This window comes from Astyanax mexicanus, chromosome 23 (genome assembly GCF_023375975.1).
Source record: "Astyanax mexicanus isolate ESR-SI-001 chromosome 23, AstMex3_surface, whole genome shotgun sequence".
Classification (NCBI taxonomy): domain Eukaryota; kingdom Metazoa; phylum Chordata; class Actinopteri; order Characiformes; family Acestrorhamphidae; genus Astyanax; species Astyanax mexicanus.
In genome coordinates, this window is record NC_064430.1 from 20872799 (window position 1) to 20895345 (window position 22547).

The following is a 22547-nucleotide window of genomic DNA, read 5'->3' on the forward strand; positions in this document are numbered from 1 at the left end:
CACTACTGCGAGTAGCATTATTGCTACTGTAAGCTATTTGATTGACAAACTGATCATGGAGATGCAGGTAGAGCATGTTTAAAAGGCTTATAACTGAGTTCAAAATTATAAAAACAATGTCTGTGGTACTGAAAATTTTGATATAATTCTGTGTTAAGGACATAAGCATATATTTCAGTATAAAAATAATCAGAAATTTATAAACACTGTATATAAACCCATTCATGTTGGACTCACTTTAAGTGCGTATTCTCCTTTATGAAGATTCTCTGGCATGGCTACACTAATTCTCATGTGTTTAGTTCTGGTGTGTTCTCGTGACATATTTCTGGAGAGCTGTGAGGTGAGAAATTGTGTAATAAAATATCTTGGGATTACACTTTCTGCAATAAAATAAAAGTCAATGTAAAGTTAAGAAACATTAATTTTTAAGAATAATTATTACTGTATTTTCCATATTGTCTCAAAATAAATAGACATCCTAGAGGAGGCCAAGTAGACACAAGAGAGTGAATACAGTCTTATAATTGTGAACAGGAGGTCAGTTTGGGAGGCCAGCAGCCATTACTTAGTTTGACACTTATTGGTTTGAAGACAGTGAAGGCTGATTACTCACACACTGTGGTCTCATTCAATAACACAGCCTGCTGTACGTCTGGATGTTGCCCTCATTGTTCCCCAGAATAAAGATGTCTCTCTGTCTTCTGCTCATTACATCATGCCAAGTCATGGCGTTGGGGTCAGGGGTCGTTATGGGTTGCGCGAAGAGGCTGTGTGCCAGGTCGGAGGTCAACGAGGAGGTTAAGTGTGGGGTAGTGAAGCGAATCCACTCTCATTGTTAGCACCTCACACTACAAGAAACGGCTTCTCATTCTAGAAGTTAGCATTAGCGTGCTATGATGGATCACTCTGTCTGTCTGGGTGTCTATAGGTTCAAGTCCGACAGTAATATCCCCATTGTGTTACACAGCAAGTGTTCAAAACCTTTGTGAAGGTTGTGTTGGAAATGTCAGTATAATACTTAATGCATCAGTATGTTTTACTCTGTTGAGCCATATGTAGAGTAAGAGACTAAAGTTGGTCATAAAGATTAATTAAAGGTTTTTTTACACCAATAATTGGTTTGCACTGGTCTAAATCAGTTAACAAGTTTGTAAACTTGTAGCATTTTGACATTAAAAGATAAATATGAGGCAAAAGATCAACATTCCAGCATGTCAGGGCTTGTGCATGCATGGCTTCTTCTGGGATGGGCTAATTAATCTTTATTGATGATGTCTTGCATGATGGCAGCAGCAGTAAAATGAACTCAGAAGTCTACAGGCTACTTCATTTTTTCCGTCAATTTAAGGAAAGATGCAACCAAACTGATTGAGAGATCCTGCATCATGAAGCAAGATAAAGACCCAAAATACACAAAAGGTGAAGCTTTAAGACTGGATTAGTCAATTTCCAGAATTAAACCGGATGGATGAATGGATGGATGGATGGATGGATGGATACAAAATACTTCTGACAGTAACTGTACTTGAAATTAAGTGAGGTTGGGGAAGTGATAGTGTAAAAAATCTAGAACTAAGTGGTTGAATAATAATGTCCATTATAAAGCATGTATATAACCTGCTAAAGAGGAGACTGAAGAAAGTAACCCCTCCCGAAAAAAAAGACAAACAAAAAACATATCCCATCTAAAAGAGGCTACAGTGAAATGGGGTACTGTAGGGTGAGTCTCACAATAATTGTAATTTTATTAGTTTGTTGGGATATATATGTCAAGAGAAGATTCTGAGCTGTCTGAAGAGGCCAAAACTGTGGGGTTCTGGCCAAAAGAGCACAGGGAGTTTCTTTTTAAAATGCCAGCCATCGCAGCTTTCAATTTTATGGGAAAAGGATTAACATCCAGTGTTCATCGTTTGAGTCTTGGTTCTTCTCCTTGGTTATTCCCTTTTAAGTCTTGGTACCGTAAGTGGTATCTATTTTCTCTCTAGATGTTATCCTATAGGAGTATTAATGTCTTTCAATGGTTCTCTCTCATGCCCTTGATATGTTCTTGAGATGTTGAAAGTTATTCTTCTATGGGAAAAAAGAGAGGCATGTGATTATGTTATGATTCGGTTGTTAATAATCAATTTGTTTCTTCAAAATTAGATTCTTAACTTCAACCATGATTTGATTTGCACCATGATAGCTGAGTGTGGCCAAAACAATTTAATGGAGAATTGTGAAGCAGGTTTTTGGGAAGATTTGTACAAAGCATTTTAATTTTTGAAATTGTTTTCTTCATATTATTATTTTTTTTATTTAAAAAATAAAAAGAATTGTTCACAAAAAACTATATGTACTCTATATACAACTATTAACAACTGAATTTAATACAATACCCATATATGATACCCCCTGATATGAAAACCTCTACATGATATCAAGAAATACAGGATGCCGGCTACTAGGGAAATGTGAAAAATAATCAATGAAGCCATTAGACAGAACATTGTGTGTTCAAATCCTAGCACTACTCCTTTTTGTGCACTTTACTCTATGTGCTGTGATGAAAATAAAAACTAGAATTTTATGGTCTCTAATTGATGGTGTCCAGAGCTAGCTGCTAGTGTCGAGAGAAAAGGCACTTTTCTCTTGTAAAAATAGAAATCGGAGATGCATTTGTAGGTAAAGGGAAGGTCACTGAGAGCTCTCCTACATTTCTCTTTCTGCTTCTCTCTGTTGTTTTCTTTCAGTTTTCTTTCTTTTTCAATTTTAATGTCTGAATACCTGAAGTCACATATTAAAAATCTTTCTCTCTTTCTCTCTTTCTCAACAGTCGCCCTCAAGAAATACACAAATGGGAGTAACCATGACAAGAATAAAGATACTGGATTGGTGGATGGATGGCTGTCAGAGGGGGAGCTGATTCTGCAGGTAAGGGTTTTTTTTTCTTTATGCTCTTAGGGAGTTTCTACTTTTGAGTCTTGGTTCCTCTTAGTGGTTCTTCTACATGCTCTCAGGAAGAGTCTCCTTTATATATTTTGTTCCTCTAAAACCCTATCTGGATGGTTTGTCAGGGGGTCCTGGGGTAATTTTCTCTTTTATGGGGGGTCCTCTGTGATTTTATTCCTGTCTGGATCCATCATGTATGTGTTTTTCTCAGACGTCCTCTGAGAAAATTACAGGCTGAATTACCTACGGTTTTCTGCTGAACTCCGTCGTCCTCAGGTAATTTAATCCCGTCCAGAAGCACATCTGAGTTTCATCACTTTGCATTTATTAAAATTATTTGTGCACTGCCACACACCGTAATTACCCTTTGGGCGAGCGTTTCCACGGAGATCCGTGTAAACACAACAGCGAGTGGAAGTGGAGGAGCTACTGAACGTGATGTCATGTGACCGAGGAAACCAAAAAACTCACTGGTCCTCCTGTTTTTTCAATTGCAGTCCAGATGCAAGAGTTTTATCACTGAGTAGAAGTGTGAAATATGTTTTCCCGTGCTTGTAGGGTGTTTGTCTCATAAGAGTCTTGGGTCCTGTTATAGTCTCTTCCTCATGCTTTAAAATGATTTCTTCCCTATGCGTCTATTAAGGTTCTGTTTGTCATATTCTTAATAATAACATTGTATGGTTCGCACTATTAGGTGCACTTAAAATCCTTTAATTTTCCCAAAAATCGTCAGTGCGCATGACACAGGAGTGTCAGTTTAGTGTCTCTAGCACCAACACTGCAGCAGTATTAGCCTTAGCCAATCTTTTGCTGTTCAGAGGTGATTATTATCAGCCTGTTGCCTGCTCCTAACCCCAGCTAGCACTGCTGGAACAGTTTTAGCATTAGCCACTAATCATGATAAGCGCTAGCTTTTTCACCGTTCAGATGTGAGTAATATCAGCCTGTAGTCTGCGCGTTTACTGTGTTAAAACAAGCTATGTGAGAAAAAAAAGGCTAGCTAATATCACCCTGGCCCAGAACACTAAGGGTTTCTCTGTTTAACGTTGTTGGGCTGCTAATGCTAACGCTGCTGCACCCAGCCTTAGCGGAAATCTGGAAATCTAAGCTTACTCTAAATAAATGGAAGCACTTTACTCACCCAAATAAACAATTTTCATTAGAGAAATAATCTGTGTAGATTAACATCCAGCGCTCGTTTGACTGTTCCTACACAGTGACGCATAATGGTTCATCCTGGTTTTCTTAAGGAGGTTCTCCATTTGAGTCCTGATTCCTCTCAGTATTTCATCCTCATGCTCTTTACTAGTTCATTTTTGTGTCTTGGCTCCTCGCAGTGTGTTATTCTCATGTTCTTAGGGAGGTTCTTCTTTTGAGTATTGGTTCCTCTCACTGGTTCTTTCTCCTGCTCTCCCATTCCCTCTTATTTTAATCATTTATTGTACACAGTTCGTTCTTTGACAAAGAGATTTGCCTGAACAACAGGTTAAAACATTCTTCATTTAAGGCTTGGTTCCTCCCAGTGGTTCAGTGGTTTCTTTCTTGTCCTGTTATAATCAATTCAATTCTTTCACAAAGGATATAAGCTGAAATTGCTTATACCGATATGTCAAAGCTTGTTACATATCTCTGCATCTTATTCTCACCACAAAAAAATCAGGTTTTACTGTGTTAAGCTGTCTGTCTCCTCAATATATTCGATTTTCTGTACTCAGATAAAATAGCAATACGGCAGATTGGTGTAAAAGCACCAAACAGAAAAAAAACGGAATAAGTTATCATTAAATTACTAAATTATTTGATAGGAATATGTTTATAAACATACAGAATGGAAGGCTTCTTTGAAGAGAGAAAGAGACAGACAGGTAAAAAGAGACTGAGAGAGAGAAAGAGAGAGAGAGATGAAGAGAGAAGAAGCTATTTGCAGGTTGACTTGTGTTCCAGTTTCAGACACTCATTCGTGAATAATGCAGATATAGAAAGATCATATATTATTCAGAAGAGATCAGATGAGTTAAAGTATTCAGAGATATTCTTCATATACCTTAGTTTCCACTGAGGAGGTATATTTGGCTCTCTTACTTTAGCTTCTGGGTCTCCGACAGTCTTCCCTTTTTCTCTCTTTTCAACTGCATTCCTATATTTCTCTTTCTTTCTCTCTGTTTTCAACTGTATGCCTGTTTTTCTCTTTCTTTCTCTCTTTTTCTCTTAATCTCTCTATCTCTTTCTCCCTATTTCTCTCTATATTTCTTAACCGTTCTCAGCCAAAATGATTGAAATACAGCAATTTGGAGATAAATCTAATTTAACTCCTTACATACATGTAATAAGAATGTGTAATTATACATTATATATTTTATAGGCCACGTTTAGAATATATAATAAATAATAAATTGTAAGAATATAGTACGTAGTGTATAGTGTAAGGATGTAGTGGATACAGTGTAATATAGTGTATAGTAAAGGAATATAGTACACAGTGTTTGGTACATTATCCATGGCCGGTGCCATTTGCTTGTTGTAATTCTTCCAAATAAACATATTTTTAATCTTTTCTTAACTCTAAATCTAATAATACATATATTTAACTATTTAAAACATGTACTGGTCAAACTCAGGCAGCTTTAGTTAATTTTATACAAGGTTTCTAAGCTGAGGATGGTTACAAAACACGTGACATTTAAAAAGCGTATTTAAAACCAGTGAGTCCACTAATTTCTTTGGTTTTCTCTCAAGAAAGATTTTATTTTAAAGAAATGGTGACTCCATGTTCACATAAATGATATTTATGAGAAACAAATCACTCCTGTTACTAGCACTCACTCCTGTTACTTTTTATGTTTTGCGTAACAGGACTGAAAGTAACAGGAATGAGCATAGAATTATTAGCATGGAATTAGCAAAATAATGAGGAAAAATAGCTAAATGACAACTATGCTAATAGCATGAGGACACTGAGCACATTCTAGTGATTTCCCCAAAATTTGTTATTTAAAAGTAAGCAAATAAGAGCTGAGAATTAATTTAGGTAACAGGAATGAGTGATGAGATTGAGCTCCTCAGTCGTAGTTACAATAAGATCAAATATACAGAAAAACAAAAGAGGGAACTTAATTTAGGTCTTTGCATGGTCTTCGGAAGAACCAGCTGATGTCACTTCCTGTTGCAGATGTGACTTGTAGAATGGTTTTACGGTAAAAAGAATGAGTGAAAACCAAGGGATACAAAAAATATTTTTAAGACAAAAGTTTTTTTAAAGCATAGATGAGATTTGGAATCACACAACAATGCAACATCTCTGAAGGATTTTAATAATCATATTTCATGGTAAACTTTACAGTTAGAGAGTGGAGGCAGGTAACAAATGCTATTTTTCAGTGTTCTAAGTAGTTTTTATTAATGTTTTAATTACATATCTTGCTTCTGCAATAATTCGTTTAATGTACAAGACACTATGCTTAATAATAATTAACATATATATATATATATATATATATATATATACTATACATACTATACTTTTATACTATATATGAGAAATGGAACCCATTTGTTGGAATGGCCCATAGTCACATATATACACTACTCACACTATCCCTCTCTTTTCCTCTCTCTCTCTCTTACACTCTCTCGCTCTCTCTCTCTCTCTTTTTCTCTCTCTCTCTCTCTCTCTCTCTCTCTCTCTCTCTGTTTGATGGTGATGTTAAGTGACTGTCGCTCAACCCTGCGGGGGTTGTGTGGTCTTCACTGCAAGACACATGAACGTAAATATTTATATTGAGCATCAGCGTTCAGCCAGTGTGCTCATCAGTGTGTGTGTGTGTGTGTGTGTGTTGGGGTTGAAGGTCGGGGTATGGCATGGTTAAGGGCATCTTAGCCTTGCTGCCACTGTGTGTATATATGTATGTTGTGTATGGTAAGTGTATGTACAGTATGTAGGTACGGGGGGGGGGGGGGGTGGAGTGCTGAGTACAGTGGCACAGTATGGCTAACATAATGCTGGGGGTGGTGTGTGTGTGTGTGTGTGTGTGTGTGTGTGTGTGAAGTGTGTGGACACATTACTGTAATCACACGTCCATGCTGTAAAGCTCTCCCAGATGGTGATGAATAGTAAAACCGTGTGCCGAACCTGGAAGCAACACACACTCGCACACACACCTATACAAACATATACACTCACGCACACACACACACACACACACACACACACACACGCTACGGTGCTGAAGGAAGTTAGTGCTGACGTGTGATTTCTCACTGCACACACATGTCGTGACATATTTCGTGACTCTTTTCTCTATGTTTTAGCGTTTACGAGTCGCCATTGACGCACCAGCTGGAGGGGTGTGTGTGTGTGTGTGTGTGTGTGTGAAAGAGAAAGAGTAGATGCTGATCTGACTGCTAAATGTGTCTTAGCATATCTGTGAAGAACACTGACTTACTAAGAGCTGAAAGCATTGATATTAGTAGCCTATGTAAAGTATGTGCTGTGTTCTATCAATATACTATACATTATGTAATATAATCTTACACTTTACACTATGTGTACACTATGTAATATATTTTAGTCTATGTGCTATATTTTTTTGCTGTGAATTATATTCTTAAAAGGTATACTATGTACTATATTCTTGTCCAGGGGTTGGCAAACAAAAGCTCGCCAGAGACGCTTTTTATTAGATTTTTTTAAATTATCGCTCATTATAGCCAGATGTTTTATGCATGCCACATCTGTGCCGCATACTGCCGACCCCTGTTCTAGTCTATGTACTATATTCTAACACTACACACTCTTATAATACGCTGTATTATGTTTTACAGCATACAAAGTGTACTATATTCTAAATGACATTTTACTGTGTACTAATATCTTATACTACACTGAAAATACAAGTAAATAACAACAACAAAAAAACACTCAAACACAAAAGCACAGATTTTCTCAAATCCCTAGGTAACCCTAGGCTGTTGTTTTAGTTTTGCTGATTCCGTGTGTATGTGTTTGTGTGTGTGTGTGTGTGTGCTTGTTTTTTTTTATTGTTTACAGGCTCTCAGTGGGTTTGTTCTGGTGATTACATCAGAGGGGATCATATTCTACGCTTCTCACACAATTCAGGATTACCTGGGATTCCATCAGGTACGCTTCAGCAAATGCACTCATACATATACACACACACACACACACACACACACACACACACACATACGAGCAGCACATTCATGATTCTTTGAGTAGTAAAGATGTGTGTCTCTAAGATCTTTATTTTCCCTCCAGAAAATTATAGAAATGTTGAAAACAGGGTTCATACACTTTATTAACCAATACATTTCCATGATTTTTTTTCCCATGACCAAAACATCAGTGCAAACATGGACAATAGAAACAAAAGGCAACTAAAACTATAGTAAAAATGTAAAAAATAATCTTATAAAAATGCTGAAAAATGTGTGTCAGGTCCTGAGAGCTGTATTGTGTAGGGCTAAATTATTGAATTAACTCTGAGCTGATGTATCTGTTAGCTCACAATAGATTTTCTCCATCAATAAATGGAAACACACAAAATTGTAGATCTAATTTCTATGACTTTTCCAAAACTTTATGGGGTATTTTTTTCCTTATCCACTTATCCAGGCCTGGAAATTGATATTTTTAAATTCCATGACTTTTCCAGGTTATTCATGACCGAACAAACCCTGTGAAAAACAATGTTCCTCAAATAAAGATTGGAACAGGCTTGCATAATATCATTAAATGATTCAAACAAAGCAGGAAGAATTTTGTAAAGGTCAACAACCGTAATCTCAGATCCCTCAGACAGCACTCCATCAAGTACTGTCATTCAACAATAGCTGATAGAACAACATGAAAAAAACTCAAGCAGAACAATACAGAAGTACAAATTTTGAAACTTAGAAGGTTTATATTAACCATGTTCAAATGTGGTGTTGACTTTTAGGGCTCAGAGGCATTTGGGATAGACCATCACACAGTGGAAATGTATACTGAGGTCAGATAACAAAAAGTGGCGGAGCCCTGAGGGGTCCAGCGGTCACTATGAGCAGGAGGTTGCAGGTTCGAACTCCCCGCTCATGCAGCTTTGCCATCAAGCTGCCGGCACTCAGAGGGAGCAAAATTGGCCCTGCTCCCTCCGGGTGGGTAGATGGCACTCTCTCCCCACATCACTCCTAGGGTGATGTCTGCAGCACAGGGCGTCTGTGAGCTGATGTATCAGAACCGAGTCGCTGCGCTTTTCTCCGAGTGCACTGTAATGCTACTCAGCAATGCTGCATCAGCAGCAGCTCGAAAAGAGGCGGTGTCTGGCTTCACATGTATCAGAGGAAGCATGTGCTAGTCTTCTCCCTCCTGGTGTGTTGGGGCATTACTAGTGATAGGTGGAGTCCTAATAAGTGGGTTGTGTAATATGCAGTGTAAATTGGGGAGAAAATGGGAGAAATTAGAAATAAAATTAAATATAAAAATATAAAAAGTTTACAAAAAGTGTCATTTAGATTCTTACTAGCAACAACTTCAAAAGCCAGGGTCTTTCAATGAATGCAGCTGTTTCACTTATGTAAAGGAAGCAATAATTGAGAAAATTACATTTTTTTTTATTTTAAGGCAACATATGCTGTCTTCAAGACAGTATCTTTTCCAGGGACATCTATACTTTTTTAGCAAGACAATGCAAAACCACATGCTACAAACATTACACAGCTGAAGAAGAGGGTACACAGGTCCTGCTCCACATCTTAAAGGAGAAATGCAGTGTGAAATGGACTTAGTGAAATGGTGTAGTGTTATCATGTTTCACACCAAATTTCTCCTTTAACACATACAGTATTTGCAAAAAGACTATGGCACAAATGAACACCTGAAACACTTCATTTCTGGATATCCCTGGCTCTGATCTGCTGTTACACAGCCCTGCTGATAGAGAGACAGAGAGCCAGAGAGATGGAGGGAAGGATAAGACATAATTCTGTCAGGGTCAGCTGGGGGTTAATCATTTCGTATTGGTCAGTCCTCCTGCTGTTATTAATACACACAGACACACACACACATACACACACACACTCAGCAGGTTGCTCTTCTACCCTTGCTGCTTAACAGCGATTAACGGAGCTAATAGCATTTACTCTCTGCATTACCAACAGACATGTTTACATACAACGATAAGAGATGATTGACTGTGTCATACAAACACGTATATCCACACACACACACACACACACACACACACACTGTCCCAGTTCCTAGTACATTTTATCCTCTGTACTGTTTCTCTTACTTTACACATTCTTTATTCCTAATACACAAACTAATACTCAAACTATATAAATACTGTAGTAGTGTTATACACTCACTGACAAAAAATAAAACAAATATGTAAATGATTACAGGAGTGGTCTGATTAGACACTGGGTCTTTCCTCAAGAAATTGTGAAAATGTTTCCACCACGGCCCTATACGACCATATATTTTGGGTAGTGTACCTCTTGGTGAGAGTCAGTACAAAAACACTGCAATGGATGGACTCAGTGATCAATCATATTAATTAGATTTTTTCCAAACTACTCTGTAACACTACAATAATTAACAGTATGTATATATATATATATATATATACATTAGTTTAAAAAAATGTAATAATTAATTGTCTTAACGAGTGTCAGTTAATAATTAGTCAAGACAATCTGTTATACCCTTATTGTAGTGTAGTGTATAAAGTGTTACCAACTACTCTTGGTAACTAGGTTACTAGATAACTGCCGGTTTCCTGTCCAGTCAAAAGTTTGAGTACACATTAAATTAATTCGTTTTTTTATTATTATGAAATGTTGTAAATTGCAGATTAATAATAAAGTCATACAAACTATGAAAAAAACATGGAATTATTTAACAAACAAAAAATATACTTCATATGCATATACACTTAAAAAAATAATGAGTAAAATTTACTTTAAAAAACTTTCGCAACGTTTTGCAAAATTTAATTTCAGATAAATTTAAGTAACTTCAACTCGGTTTCAAAGCTTAAATGTTACATAAAGTAAATAAGTGAACTGAACTTTTACCTTTCTTTTATTAAACTTTACTTCATTTATTTTTACTGAATCAATCCTTTCTTTTAGTAAACTTTACTTCATTTCTGCATACAATATTACCTAATTACAAATACTTAATTTATACAATATTACTCAAATGATTTATATATTATAATATATTATAATTCCTGATTTTTTTATATTTTTATTTAAAACACACATGCACATATTTACATAATCTCAAAGATTTATTTTGTAAACAGACCAAGTCTCACTGTCTGAACACATGGATGGCATTTAATACATTATTTTTAGTATACAAAAAAAATGTATTACATCCCATCCATGTGTTCAGACAGTGTAATATGTGTGTTTAACTAAAAATATTTAAATATATTATGTATCATAAATTATTTGAGCAATATTGTATGAATGAAGTAATTGTAATTAGGTAATATTGTATGCAGAAATTAAGTAAAGTTTACTAAAAGAAAGGATTGATTCAGCAAAAATAAATTAAGTAAAGTTTACTAAAAGAAAGGATTGACTGAAATTCAGTTCACTTATTTACTCTACGTAACATAGAGTATAAGTCTTGAAACCGAGTTGAAGTTACTTAAATTTATCTGAAATTAAATGTACTTAAAAAAGCAAATGCAGAAAGTTGCGAAACTTTTTTAAAGTAAATTTTACACATCATTTCTTTCAGTGAATGACAGTTATATGTGTATAGGTATTACAGCAGTAATACTGTAGTCTATATAATACTACAGCTCTTACTGTTATCTCTCTCTCTCTCTCTCTCTCTTTCAGACGGATATAATGCACCAGTCTGTGTTTGAGCTGATTCATACAGAAGACCAGCAGGCCTTTAGACGGAATCTGCACTGGGCCCTCAACCCTCCACCTGCTGCAGCTCAAACCCATGACTCTCCACAAGGTGAAACACACACACACACACAAACACACACACATATATAATTGTTATATTATACAGAAGTGTTAAAGTAGTTATTCAGTATTAAATCCTACATGAACTCACACACAGAGAACCAACCCCAACAACAAATTCCCCACCCACTCATAGAGCCCGTGTACCTCTTACACTCTTTCACGATCTGACCTTTAGCAGGCCCACTGCTGAGATGTAAATGTTACAGAACCAAAAAACAAACCCCTCCCTACACAAGATTCATAAGATCCATTTATTCAATCCTCTTGCTTTATTCTAATCAGCCATAACATTAAGTCAACTGGGAGGTGAAGTGAAGAACATTGATGATGAGGTTTCTGTCAAGGGGTGGATATATTAGCCAGCAAGTCCTTTCTTAAAGTTGAGGCACCCTTACAAGAACCAAACTGTGATAATAACCTGCATCTACACTTTAAACCCTAAAGAGTTACGTCTACTCAAATAATCTGGTAATGAGGTAATGTGTTGCCTCAAATGAATTAAATTTTCAAAATGTATAATGCTGTAAGGAGTTAAACAAACATTCATCTTTAAGTACTTTACACTCAAAATGTGGTGAGACTTGAAGTTTATTGCAGTGATTACATTAAGTTGTTTTCACTCAACATATTGCAGCAGATTGTAGTTGTTTTTTATTGACAAAAATTCTAAATTAAATGGACACCCTTTAAAAAAAATAATATCAAAGTTAAGTTGAATTAATGTGGACTCTTAACGGAATGCAGTAGACAAAACCAACAGACATGTTTACATACAACGATAAGAGATAATCAACTGTGTGATACAAACACATATATCCATACAAACACACACACACACACTATATGATACTATATGATACATTCGTTAAAAAATAATAATAATAATTGTCTTAACTAGTGTCCCCACCCACTCATAGTGGCAGTCTACTACCTCTTACACTCTTTCACATTTCACAGTTTACATTAGTAGCATTTTCCCAAAATCATTCATTTACATTCATTCATTAATTAGAGCTCAGCCAACACAGAGTTACTGCAGCTCAAAAAATTATGCTTGTTCTTACATGTATATCGTCGCTGTCCAATGAAAAACAAGTCGATTTTTAGTTTACTACCTAATTTGAACGGACAAACTGTCCCTTACACCGTGTCAAAGTTTGCTCATGAAAGGACTAATAGAAATACTTCAAAATGACCTGACTTCCGTTGAAAGTTTAGAGGGGTTTTTTTCTCTCCTGTAAAGCTGCTGTTTTGGAGATACATGTTTTTTCATTGGGCAGCAACGATATGTTCCGACAAATGTTCAGCTAACTCAAAATAGTTGAGTAATGTTTAGATTAATTTTTTTATGTAAAACAGAGTTAAATTATTTCAACTCATTTCAAACAACTTACCATACACTGTAAACCCATAATTTCTTTGAACTCAAGGAAAACAAAGTGAAAACTTAATATATAGTAGAATTACAATGCTAAGGAATTTATATAACAGAGAAATGACTCGGTTATAAAGCTCAAGTGAAGTGTTGGGCTCTAAGTCAGCCTCATACTTCACCTAATGCTTTTATTTTAGCAGAGCTTCAAAACCTACTTTTCCCTCAAAAAATGCTAAAAGCTATGGACATTTGGGTTTAATTTAGCACCTTCAACCATAGATGCAGCTCCTCTTTATGGAAGTCAGTAAATATAAGATATACTGTGTTGTACCATTACTCCTACAAACCAGGATAAACTCTTACTATTTGGTGCCCTTGTTTTTTGAAAAAAAAAAAAAAAAATGAATAAGCAGGTGTCCCAATACTTTTGTCCATATTTTGTACTTATCTTAGGGACTAAAAAGACTCTTTTACTTGATTTACTATTAGCTTTAATTAACCCTGCAGTATGTGTGTATCTCTGGATACAGATGGAGAGAGCGTGTCCAGCACAGCTCTGGTAGCCTACAACCCCGACCAGCTTCCACCTGAAAACTCCTCCTTCCTGGAGCGGAGCTTCGTCTGTCGCTTCCGCTGCCTCCTCGACAACTCCTCAGGGTTCTTGGTGAGTAGCTTGTGCTCCAACACCAAACACAATTCACCTTGTATAATTCCCAGGGAATGTGTGTGGGCGAGCATTATCCTGTGTGTGGGCGAGCATTATCCTGCTGAAAAATGTCATTTCGGAATGCCTGCTGGTTGAACAGTTTGGTGATTCTGGTAATTTTTGATCTGGTAATTTTTTTCTGGTAAGTTTTCAAAAAACTAGGTCATACTGGTCATGTTTGATGACCAGCATAGTGACGTTGGTCATGCTGGTTGTTTGGTTTGGTTTTACTGGTCAACCAGTGATGCTGGTCATGCTTAGTCATGGTGGTTGTCTAGCTTAGTCAGGTTGATCATGCTTGTAGATCAGCTAGAACATTAAACCCAAACAAAAACATAACTTACACTGGTCCAGAGCTGAGCTGGACAGGGATCTTTCAGTAGGCGGCTAGTACTTCTTTGCAGTGGTATCCATATCCTGTTCCTGTGCTACTCCCTGTCCCTAAATACCCCCACAGGGGCTCAGAAGGTGTGTCATATGTGTCCTCATTTGGACTCTGGATGGATTCTCTCTGACTCACTGGTTTAGCACGTTCGCTTTCACTAAGCAACTGGGTCAAACGTCTCAGCAGCCTTTTGTCCTGAGACGCAGCGCACGGCTACTCAGCTGATGGCTTTACTACTGCTAGCAGGACACTAGTGATCAGGAGATCAGACAATTTCAGTTTCAAGTTTTTCAATTTCAATTTCAGTTCTCAAATTTAATTCAGTGATTTGAATGAATGATTTAGAAAAGTTAAACAGTTTACCTTAGATGTGGATAATAAGTTGACACATGCTCAAGTTGATAAAATTAAAACATATGGTGTATTCCATTTTTTTTCTCATATGTTTTACGTTTGGTTATTTGGCCTAATCTGTACTTGGACTAAAAAGTGTATTATATTTTTTCAGCTTATGTCATGTTATGTTTATGTTTTGTTTTTCATTGTGACTTTTAAGTCCACAAGGAGTTTAGCCTCACTCATCCTTAGCGATATCAATAGCACAGCATATATATATATATATATATATATAAGCTGCTAACTGTGTTGTATATAAGATGAACTATTCCAATAAAATATGAACCCTAAAAATGTATCTCAAAATGTACTAGAGGAAGTTTTTGAACTCTCTTTTTGTTCCTGCCTCTCAGCGCCCTCTCAGGCTCAACTGTGCTATAGGCGAAGATGATGTGTCCTTGTACATTAGTACACGGACACATCACAATATACAGATCAGTTTATCAATAATATCGCCCCCCTGCTGATGTCCAGCAGTGCTAGCCGGGGTTAGCAACAGGAAACAGGCTGATAATACTCACCTCTGCATGGGGAAATAGCGTTTAGTGGCTAATGCTAATGCTACTCCATCCCCGATGTTGGAGAACTAAACAGAAACTCCTGTATAACGCTGTACTTTAGTGGAGTGGCTTTACTGCTCCTTACAACCTGACTGAATTCATATATAAGACACACTGGATAATAAGGAGCACTGATGATTTTTGGGAAAGTAAAATAACTTTAAATGCACCTTATAGTACAAAAAACTGTAGCCAATCATATCCTTTTTTAAATGAGATTACAATGATGACTTTCTATTTTCTAGGCTCTGAACATCCAGGGGCGTCTGAAGTTCCTCCACGGGCAGAACAGGCGATTGGATGATGGTGGTCAGGTCCCACCCCAGCTGGCGCTGTTTGCTGTAGCCACGCCCCTGCAGCCACCGTCCATTTTGGAGATCCGCACCAAGAACATGATCTTCAGAACCAAGCACAAGCTGGACTTCACCCCCATGGCCTGTGATGCCAAGTAGGTCTTATATACACATTCTGGCCACTTTATTAGAAACACCTACCACTTTGTCTTTCCACTCTCTGTAAAATTTATTAGAAACACCTACCACTTTGTCTTTCCACTTTCTTGCCACTTTATTAGAAACACCTACAACCTTGTGCTTCCACTCTCTGGCCACTTTATTAGAAACACCTACCACCTTGTCTTTTCACTCTCTGGCCACTTTATTAGAAACACCTACCACCTTGTCTTTCTAATCTCTGGACACTTTATTAGAAACACCTACCACTTTGTCTTTCCACTCTCTGGCCACTTTATTAGAAACACCTACCACCTTGTCTTTCTAATCTCTGGCCACTTTATTAGAAACACCCTACCTTGTGCCTTCATCCACTGGCAACGTTTTTAGAAACACCATACTCTGTGTCTCCATCCACTGGCCACTTTATAAGAAACACCTTCCACCCTGTCTTAACACTTTCTGGCCACTTTGTTAGAAACAACTACCTTTTGCTTCATCACTGATATTTGAAAGCCAGGAAAGGTGTCCAGGTTCATGGTGCTCTGTACGTGTGTGTGTGTGTGTGTGTTGCAGGGGTAAGATTGTTCTGGGCTACACTGAGGCAGAATTAAGAGTCAGAGGCACTGGATACCAGTTCATCCACGCAGCGGATATGTTGTACTGTGCGGAGAACCATGTCAGAAGTAAGTTTGTTCTATTTATCTTATCCTTATGTAGACCTATGACAATGCTGATCTCAATATTAACCTTAATATATATAAATCTTAACCTGACCAAAATTGTATGTTACTGTAAAATGACTACATTTTTACTGGATTAAATGTAAAAATTCCCGGTAAAATCAACAGGATCAGATATCTCAACAAACAATATTAAATGCTTTGTCCAGTAGTTCAGCTTAGGAACAAATGGTTAGAATTTGTCCATAGAACACCATCAGCAAAGTTTTTTAGAATAGTGGTAACCCCCCCCCCCCCCCCCCCCCCCCCCAGAGTTTTGTTACAACTGCTGCAGTGGTGGATTTTTACTTTCTGAACCTGGACTATTCCCCTCTGTGTAAGTCACAAGGTTTAAATAGGATCTCCGGTGGATTTTGCGTTTTACAGAGACTCTTAGACTAGCTCAGTTGCTGAACCGTACTTAGAAGGGCATTGCACATGTTTTAAAGTAACATATGACATTGCAAATTTGTTATTAGTGTAAAAAATATCTTTATTTCAAATCGTTTCTGACTGCTGTCTTTCTCGCTGACTGTTGTCCGTCCCAAATACCAATCCCACCCCTCCAATCCACTCCTTCACTGGACTAAAGCAGCGTTATACCGGATCACCTGAGCACTTTTTTTTTCACAAAAAACAGCTCACATGGCATTCATTCATACTATTTTACAATCAATGAAAAAAGTTAATATATAATATAATATATATATAATATATATAATATATAATATAATATATATATATACAATATAATTAGACCTTTAAACAGGAAACTACTGGCACCATAATGCCTAATGCCAGGTGTTGGCTAGAGGGTTATAAATACCCTCAGCATCAGGCTGTGGAGTGGTGGAACTGGGTTCTCTGGAATGATGGTGTTCAAAACCAGTTTTATAGGGATGAGCTGTGGTGTTTATCCAACATCCAATCATTGAATGCAATCAAATCCTCAAAGCAATGCTTTAAAAACTAGTAGAACTTCTTTCCTGGACAGTAGGGTGAACAGGATAACCTCATTTTTAATACCCTTGATTTTAAAAGAAAAATGAATAAGCTATTGTCCCAATACTTTTGTCCATATTGTACAGTGACTGGTAAAGTGATCCTGCTCTTTAATGTTGGAAGGGAATTTTAAGTGTTAGAAAGCTAGCTACTATTCAGCTTTAGCTGTTCTTTGGCTATAATTGTTTGCGCTCTCTCTCTCTTTCGCTCTCTCTCCCTCTCTCTTTCTCTCTCTCTCTCTCTCTCTCTCTCTCAGTTTTTTTTTCTATTGACTGTCTGCCAGTAGCTTAGTGTCTGAAATAAACCCAGTGACCCTACAAGTGATTTGTGCTGGATGCTTAGCTAGAGCCCTTTTACAGTGACCCAATCTCCCCACCCCCACCTGGCACGTATCAGATGGGGAGGGATTTTCGCCCAAGCCAATCCTCTGATTTAACCACAGGAAGTGACACTGGCCTTGATGTCAGCAGTATTGCATCAGGTGTGGTGCCATCCTATAATTTGCAAGAACCATTGCTAATAAGACTTTGTTTCCCAATATTGTCTATTTCTTTATTAAGCAAATGTACTGTATATTTTGATTTATTACAATAAATAACAAAAGTAATCTGATTCCAAAAAACACCTAAATAAGGAAATATACAAATTAACAGAAAATAAAACACTATAAACCAATCATCAAAAAATGCCATACTATTAGAATGTATGATAATGATTATCTAGAGCAATAAATTAATAAAAAAAATTGTACACCTAAATAGCCCTGGTGCATGTGAATATATCTATTCTAATAATTCTAATGTGGTGGTCTCAAAATTAGGTGTCTTCAGATAAATTTCTTCCATATTGCTATCTTGGCAACGGAAAACACAGCTGCGCCACTGACTAAAAACAACCTAGATAGATGTCAACAGTCAGACGTTTATTGCTATCTTGGCAGTAAATTGTCAACACAGGCTCATGCCCAAGGCACAAACACCCCTGATTGCTATGCAATCTTTTACTTCAACAATAGCAATTCGTAGTACATTAATACATGCCTTTTGCACGTTTTGAGTCGCGCAATGTGTACTTATCCTGACGTTACAATAGCAAAGACACACTGATGCCTTAAATCTCCACATTGAACCTCCACATTAGAAATGTGGAGTTGATGGGTCACTTAAACATAGGTTATAGGGCCATAGGGGTGGGATAGATGAATGGGATAATCTAACACCCTTAAGAAACCTCTTTAACTCCATGCCAAGATATCTGCAATGTTGCAATACACACTCTACACATTTCTTTATGTATAGCTCAAAACATATTTTGATGATCTTAAATGCATTTTCAGTAGAACTCAATTGATAATTGTATGCTATTGCTATTGGGTATTGGCTTTGGGTATTTGTATTTTCTGTTTTAAGCCATTGTTCATAGAATGTAACTGAATTCAACCTTGGAAAGAGAGAGAGAGAGATAAAGAGGGGGCAAGGGAGAGAGAGAGAGAGAGAGAGAGATGTTTTCCTATAATCCCGCAGATTATGGAGGAGATTGGGCAAAGCTGTCCAGCACAGAGTGGATAGAAATGTTATCTACGGTCAAAACCCCATATTAGGAATTGAATATGGCGCCAAAAGCTTGCACAGCTCTGTGCAGATTTAAGTAAGAGCATGGTAAACTCAGAGATGCCTTGATTCTGTTTAAGGCATGTATAATTTAATTTAATTTAAAAGCCTCAAAAGGTGTCATCTGATTGCGCTTGTTGGTGTCTCATGCCTGGTTGTGTTTAATGTTGTAGTGATCAAAACTGGAGAAAGTGGCCTGACTGTCTTCCGACTCCTGACTAAAGAGAACCGCTGGAAATGGGTGCAGGCCAATGCCAGGCTTGTGTACAAGAATGGCAAACCTGACTACATCATTGCTACACAGAGACCACTTGGGTGAGTGTGTATACTATGTTAAAGCATGTATAGTTCTTGTTTTTGGATAATTTTATTGTTTTATAAACTTGAACATTTCAAAAAGGAATTTCAACCCTTTTAATTCTCTGCCTTAATTCAGTGTCACCAGTATCTTAACTAAAACTCTGGTTACAGTGGCTTTAAAACCAATCTTGTCTGAATAGTGCTTTAAAGTCTCTGCAAACGTACAATAAAAAAAAGGAGTTTGGAAAAAGGTCTTTGAACCTGTATTTGACTTTACGCCATCGATAACAGGCTTGTACTGGCCGTGCTATGGGGAGGTTACTAGCATATCACTTAGGTAGCTTGTGAAGGTCATAGCCTGAAGGTCATAGCCTTTTAATCCCAGGACCTTTGGGCCTCGCCAAAGAATATGCCTTTGTAAAACAAGTATATAGTGTAATGAAATAAGTATATAATGTAATGAAATAACTTATAAAAGGGTGTTTCCACACCTGTAGGTTGTTTCTCTGGTCCAAGTAAGTTAATGAGTTTGTTTTCCCACTCATTTTGGTTGGTTTCATACAGGTAAAACCCTAAACACACCAAAATGAACAAATCATGCAAGCACGTTTTTATTACACTGCACAAACAGCGTTCAGTGTGTAAACAGTTTAGCATGGAGCAGCAGCAGAGACATCTTTGTTTATAGGAATGTTAATTATCTGACTGATACAACACAAATTCCACTAAAGATGGGACATTGTGTAAAACATAAATAGAAACACAATACGATGATTTGCACCTACATGCAATTGAATACACTAAAAAAGACAAGATATGTAATGGATGCCTGCAACATTAAATCTACTGCATTGGAATTGGGGTTGCAAGTTCCATTTAGCTCTGGAGTTTGTTTTGGGCCAGACCAAGAGCGCTTCCTCTCACGTGTCTCAGTACAGCTGGGAAGAAAACGCCCTAAATTTTCATTGGAGGAAAATGCTCCGACCATGTCCACATGTCCACAATGAGTTCATCACAATCCTCCACCTCCCTTGTCAGATTTCTCTGTTAGGCTCTACCTAGCAGAGAGGGTCAATTTGGCACCACTCATCAGAGTTCGCTTCCCTCTATTTAGTCTCATCCCAAGTCATCATATGCTGATGGAAAGGTCTGAACTAGCAAATCAATAATAAGAATGTAAGAAGGATGAGGGTGTTATCTCCAATCACCCTCTTCATTCATTTGGCAAGAAGAAATATCTTGGTTTGTTGTGGACAAGCTGCAGACTAGCTTTGTTTATCATGAAGTAGTGCTTCCTTCCTAATGCTCTTTCCATGTTTCATGTCCAGAGAGGAAGAAGGAGGCGAGCATCTAAGGAAACGTTCCATGCACCTCCCTTTCACCTTTGCCACAGGGGAGGCTTTGCTGTACCAGACCAGCTGCCCCGTTCCTGGCTTTTCAGACAACATGGTAACCAAAGGCAAGAGTGGCAGAGCCAAGAAGGGAAAGGGGGAGAAAGGCTGTAAAGATGCAGTGGACCCCAGTTCTCTGCTAGGGGCAATGATGAGGCAGGATGAGTCGGTATACGTCTGCCAACCAGCAGTGGAGCCCAAACTACCTTACCATAACAGTCTGTTCAGTGAGCAAGGACAAATTAGCGATATCTCTGCAAGTAGCGATTTGCACTGGGACTCTATGCCAGGCAACAAAACTGGAGGATCCAAGCCAGACTTCTTAAGTTTTGACCCACTGCTTTCCACATTGGACTCTCTAACCCTGGACGGAGAGGAGAGCTGCTCCAACAGTGAACTGTTCAACGCACTGGAAAACCTTGGCTTGAATGCTGAGGATCTGGAGCTTCTTCTCCTGGATGAAAGGATGATCCGGGTGGAAATGGAGCCAGGCTACATCCCATCCCTCAACGACCTCCTCACCAATAATGAGATTCTGTCCTATATCCACGATTCGCTTGAGAATCGGACTGTGGATTCTACCAGCGATGGAAATGGTCTAGTACCAGTACCCGTCCCAGATCTTCTGGACTCTGTTCAGGGTTCTTCTGAACCCTTTGTTCCCACCCCTGACCCTTGTCCTGTTACAGACCCAAACCCTTCTGCAGTGTCAAGTTCGTACCTTCCCTACCACATGCCTAAGCAACCGTCTCCCATTCTACAACTCCCACAACAGATGCAGCAGCATCTACGAGCTCAGTCCCTGAGCAACAAATGCCATACCTGGATACCTGAGCCACAGAGTAGTGAGACCAGTGCAGTCAGCTTCCCTCAGAACAGCTCTGCAATTGTTAAAGCAGTAACTGGGGTTCACAATGGTCACTGGATTCCTCAGTACACACAGGCAAGTTTGGATAACTCCACTGAGGTCAATGGTAAGCTGCATAAGCCCAACAAACTGCAGCAACATTGGCAAGAGGGACAGTTGCAGTCTCACTGCTGCAACAAACACAAGCCTACGGATGGAGGCGGCCATCAAAACGGAATCTATAGCGCTCCCCAGTGGCAGGGGTACAGCTACGTAGACCAGGCAGATCCCTCAAGCAATGGACCTGTAGATAATGCGCATGTGGATTACAGTATGGCCACCGGGTCAGGGGTGGAGTTTACAATGAGTACAAATACTAGTTCAGTAGGTGACGTATGTCAGTTTCAAGGTGTCGTGGCAACATCCTCATCCTTTCAACAGGTTTATCAGAAGCAGCAACAGCCAAAGGTCCCTCCTACATATTACCCATACACCAATCAGAACTCCTCACTGGAGCATATCTTGGTATTAGCCCCGCCTCAAGAACTCCCGTCATTGGATGCCTATAACATGTACGACTCCACGCCAGTCCACAACAACACCCACAGCAAGGTAAGACTCTAGACTTTATTATTTACTCTACTGCTGCGTCACAAAAACACTGTCATAATAAAAGTCAGGAATACAAATAAACACAGAGACTGTGTCAAAATAACAGTCACGAATACACTGCCCGGCCAAAAAAAAAAGTTGCCACCTGGATTTGAAGTTAATGATCTGGGGTTGCTGCTGCAGTTGGTCAGGTCTAGGTTCAGCAACAGTTTGTGCTGAAAGAATAAGGTCAGCTGTGACTAACTGAATATACTG

The 22547-nt window shown here is 38.1% G+C and overlaps 1 protein-coding gene across 1 annotated transcript in view; it reads left to right on the top strand.

The window, feature by feature from the left end:
- ahr1b (aryl hydrocarbon receptor 1b) overlaps positions 1 to 22547 on the top strand; it is a 64290-nt gene that overhangs the window by 29042 nt on the left and 12701 nt on the right. The window contains exons 3-10 of the mRNA XM_022665397.2: positions 2819 to 2916; positions 7982 to 8071; positions 11794 to 11920; positions 13840 to 13973; positions 15602 to 15804; positions 16385 to 16494; positions 19316 to 19457; positions 20771 to 22292. Coding sequence (XP_022521118.2) covers positions 2819 to 2916; positions 7982 to 8071; positions 11794 to 11920; positions 13840 to 13973; positions 15602 to 15804; positions 16385 to 16494; positions 19316 to 19457; positions 20771 to 22292 — 2426 coding nt within the window. The remainder of the gene's footprint in view (positions 1 to 2818; positions 2917 to 7981; positions 8072 to 11793; positions 11921 to 13839; positions 13974 to 15601; positions 15805 to 16384; positions 16495 to 19315; positions 19458 to 20770; positions 22293 to 22547) is intronic.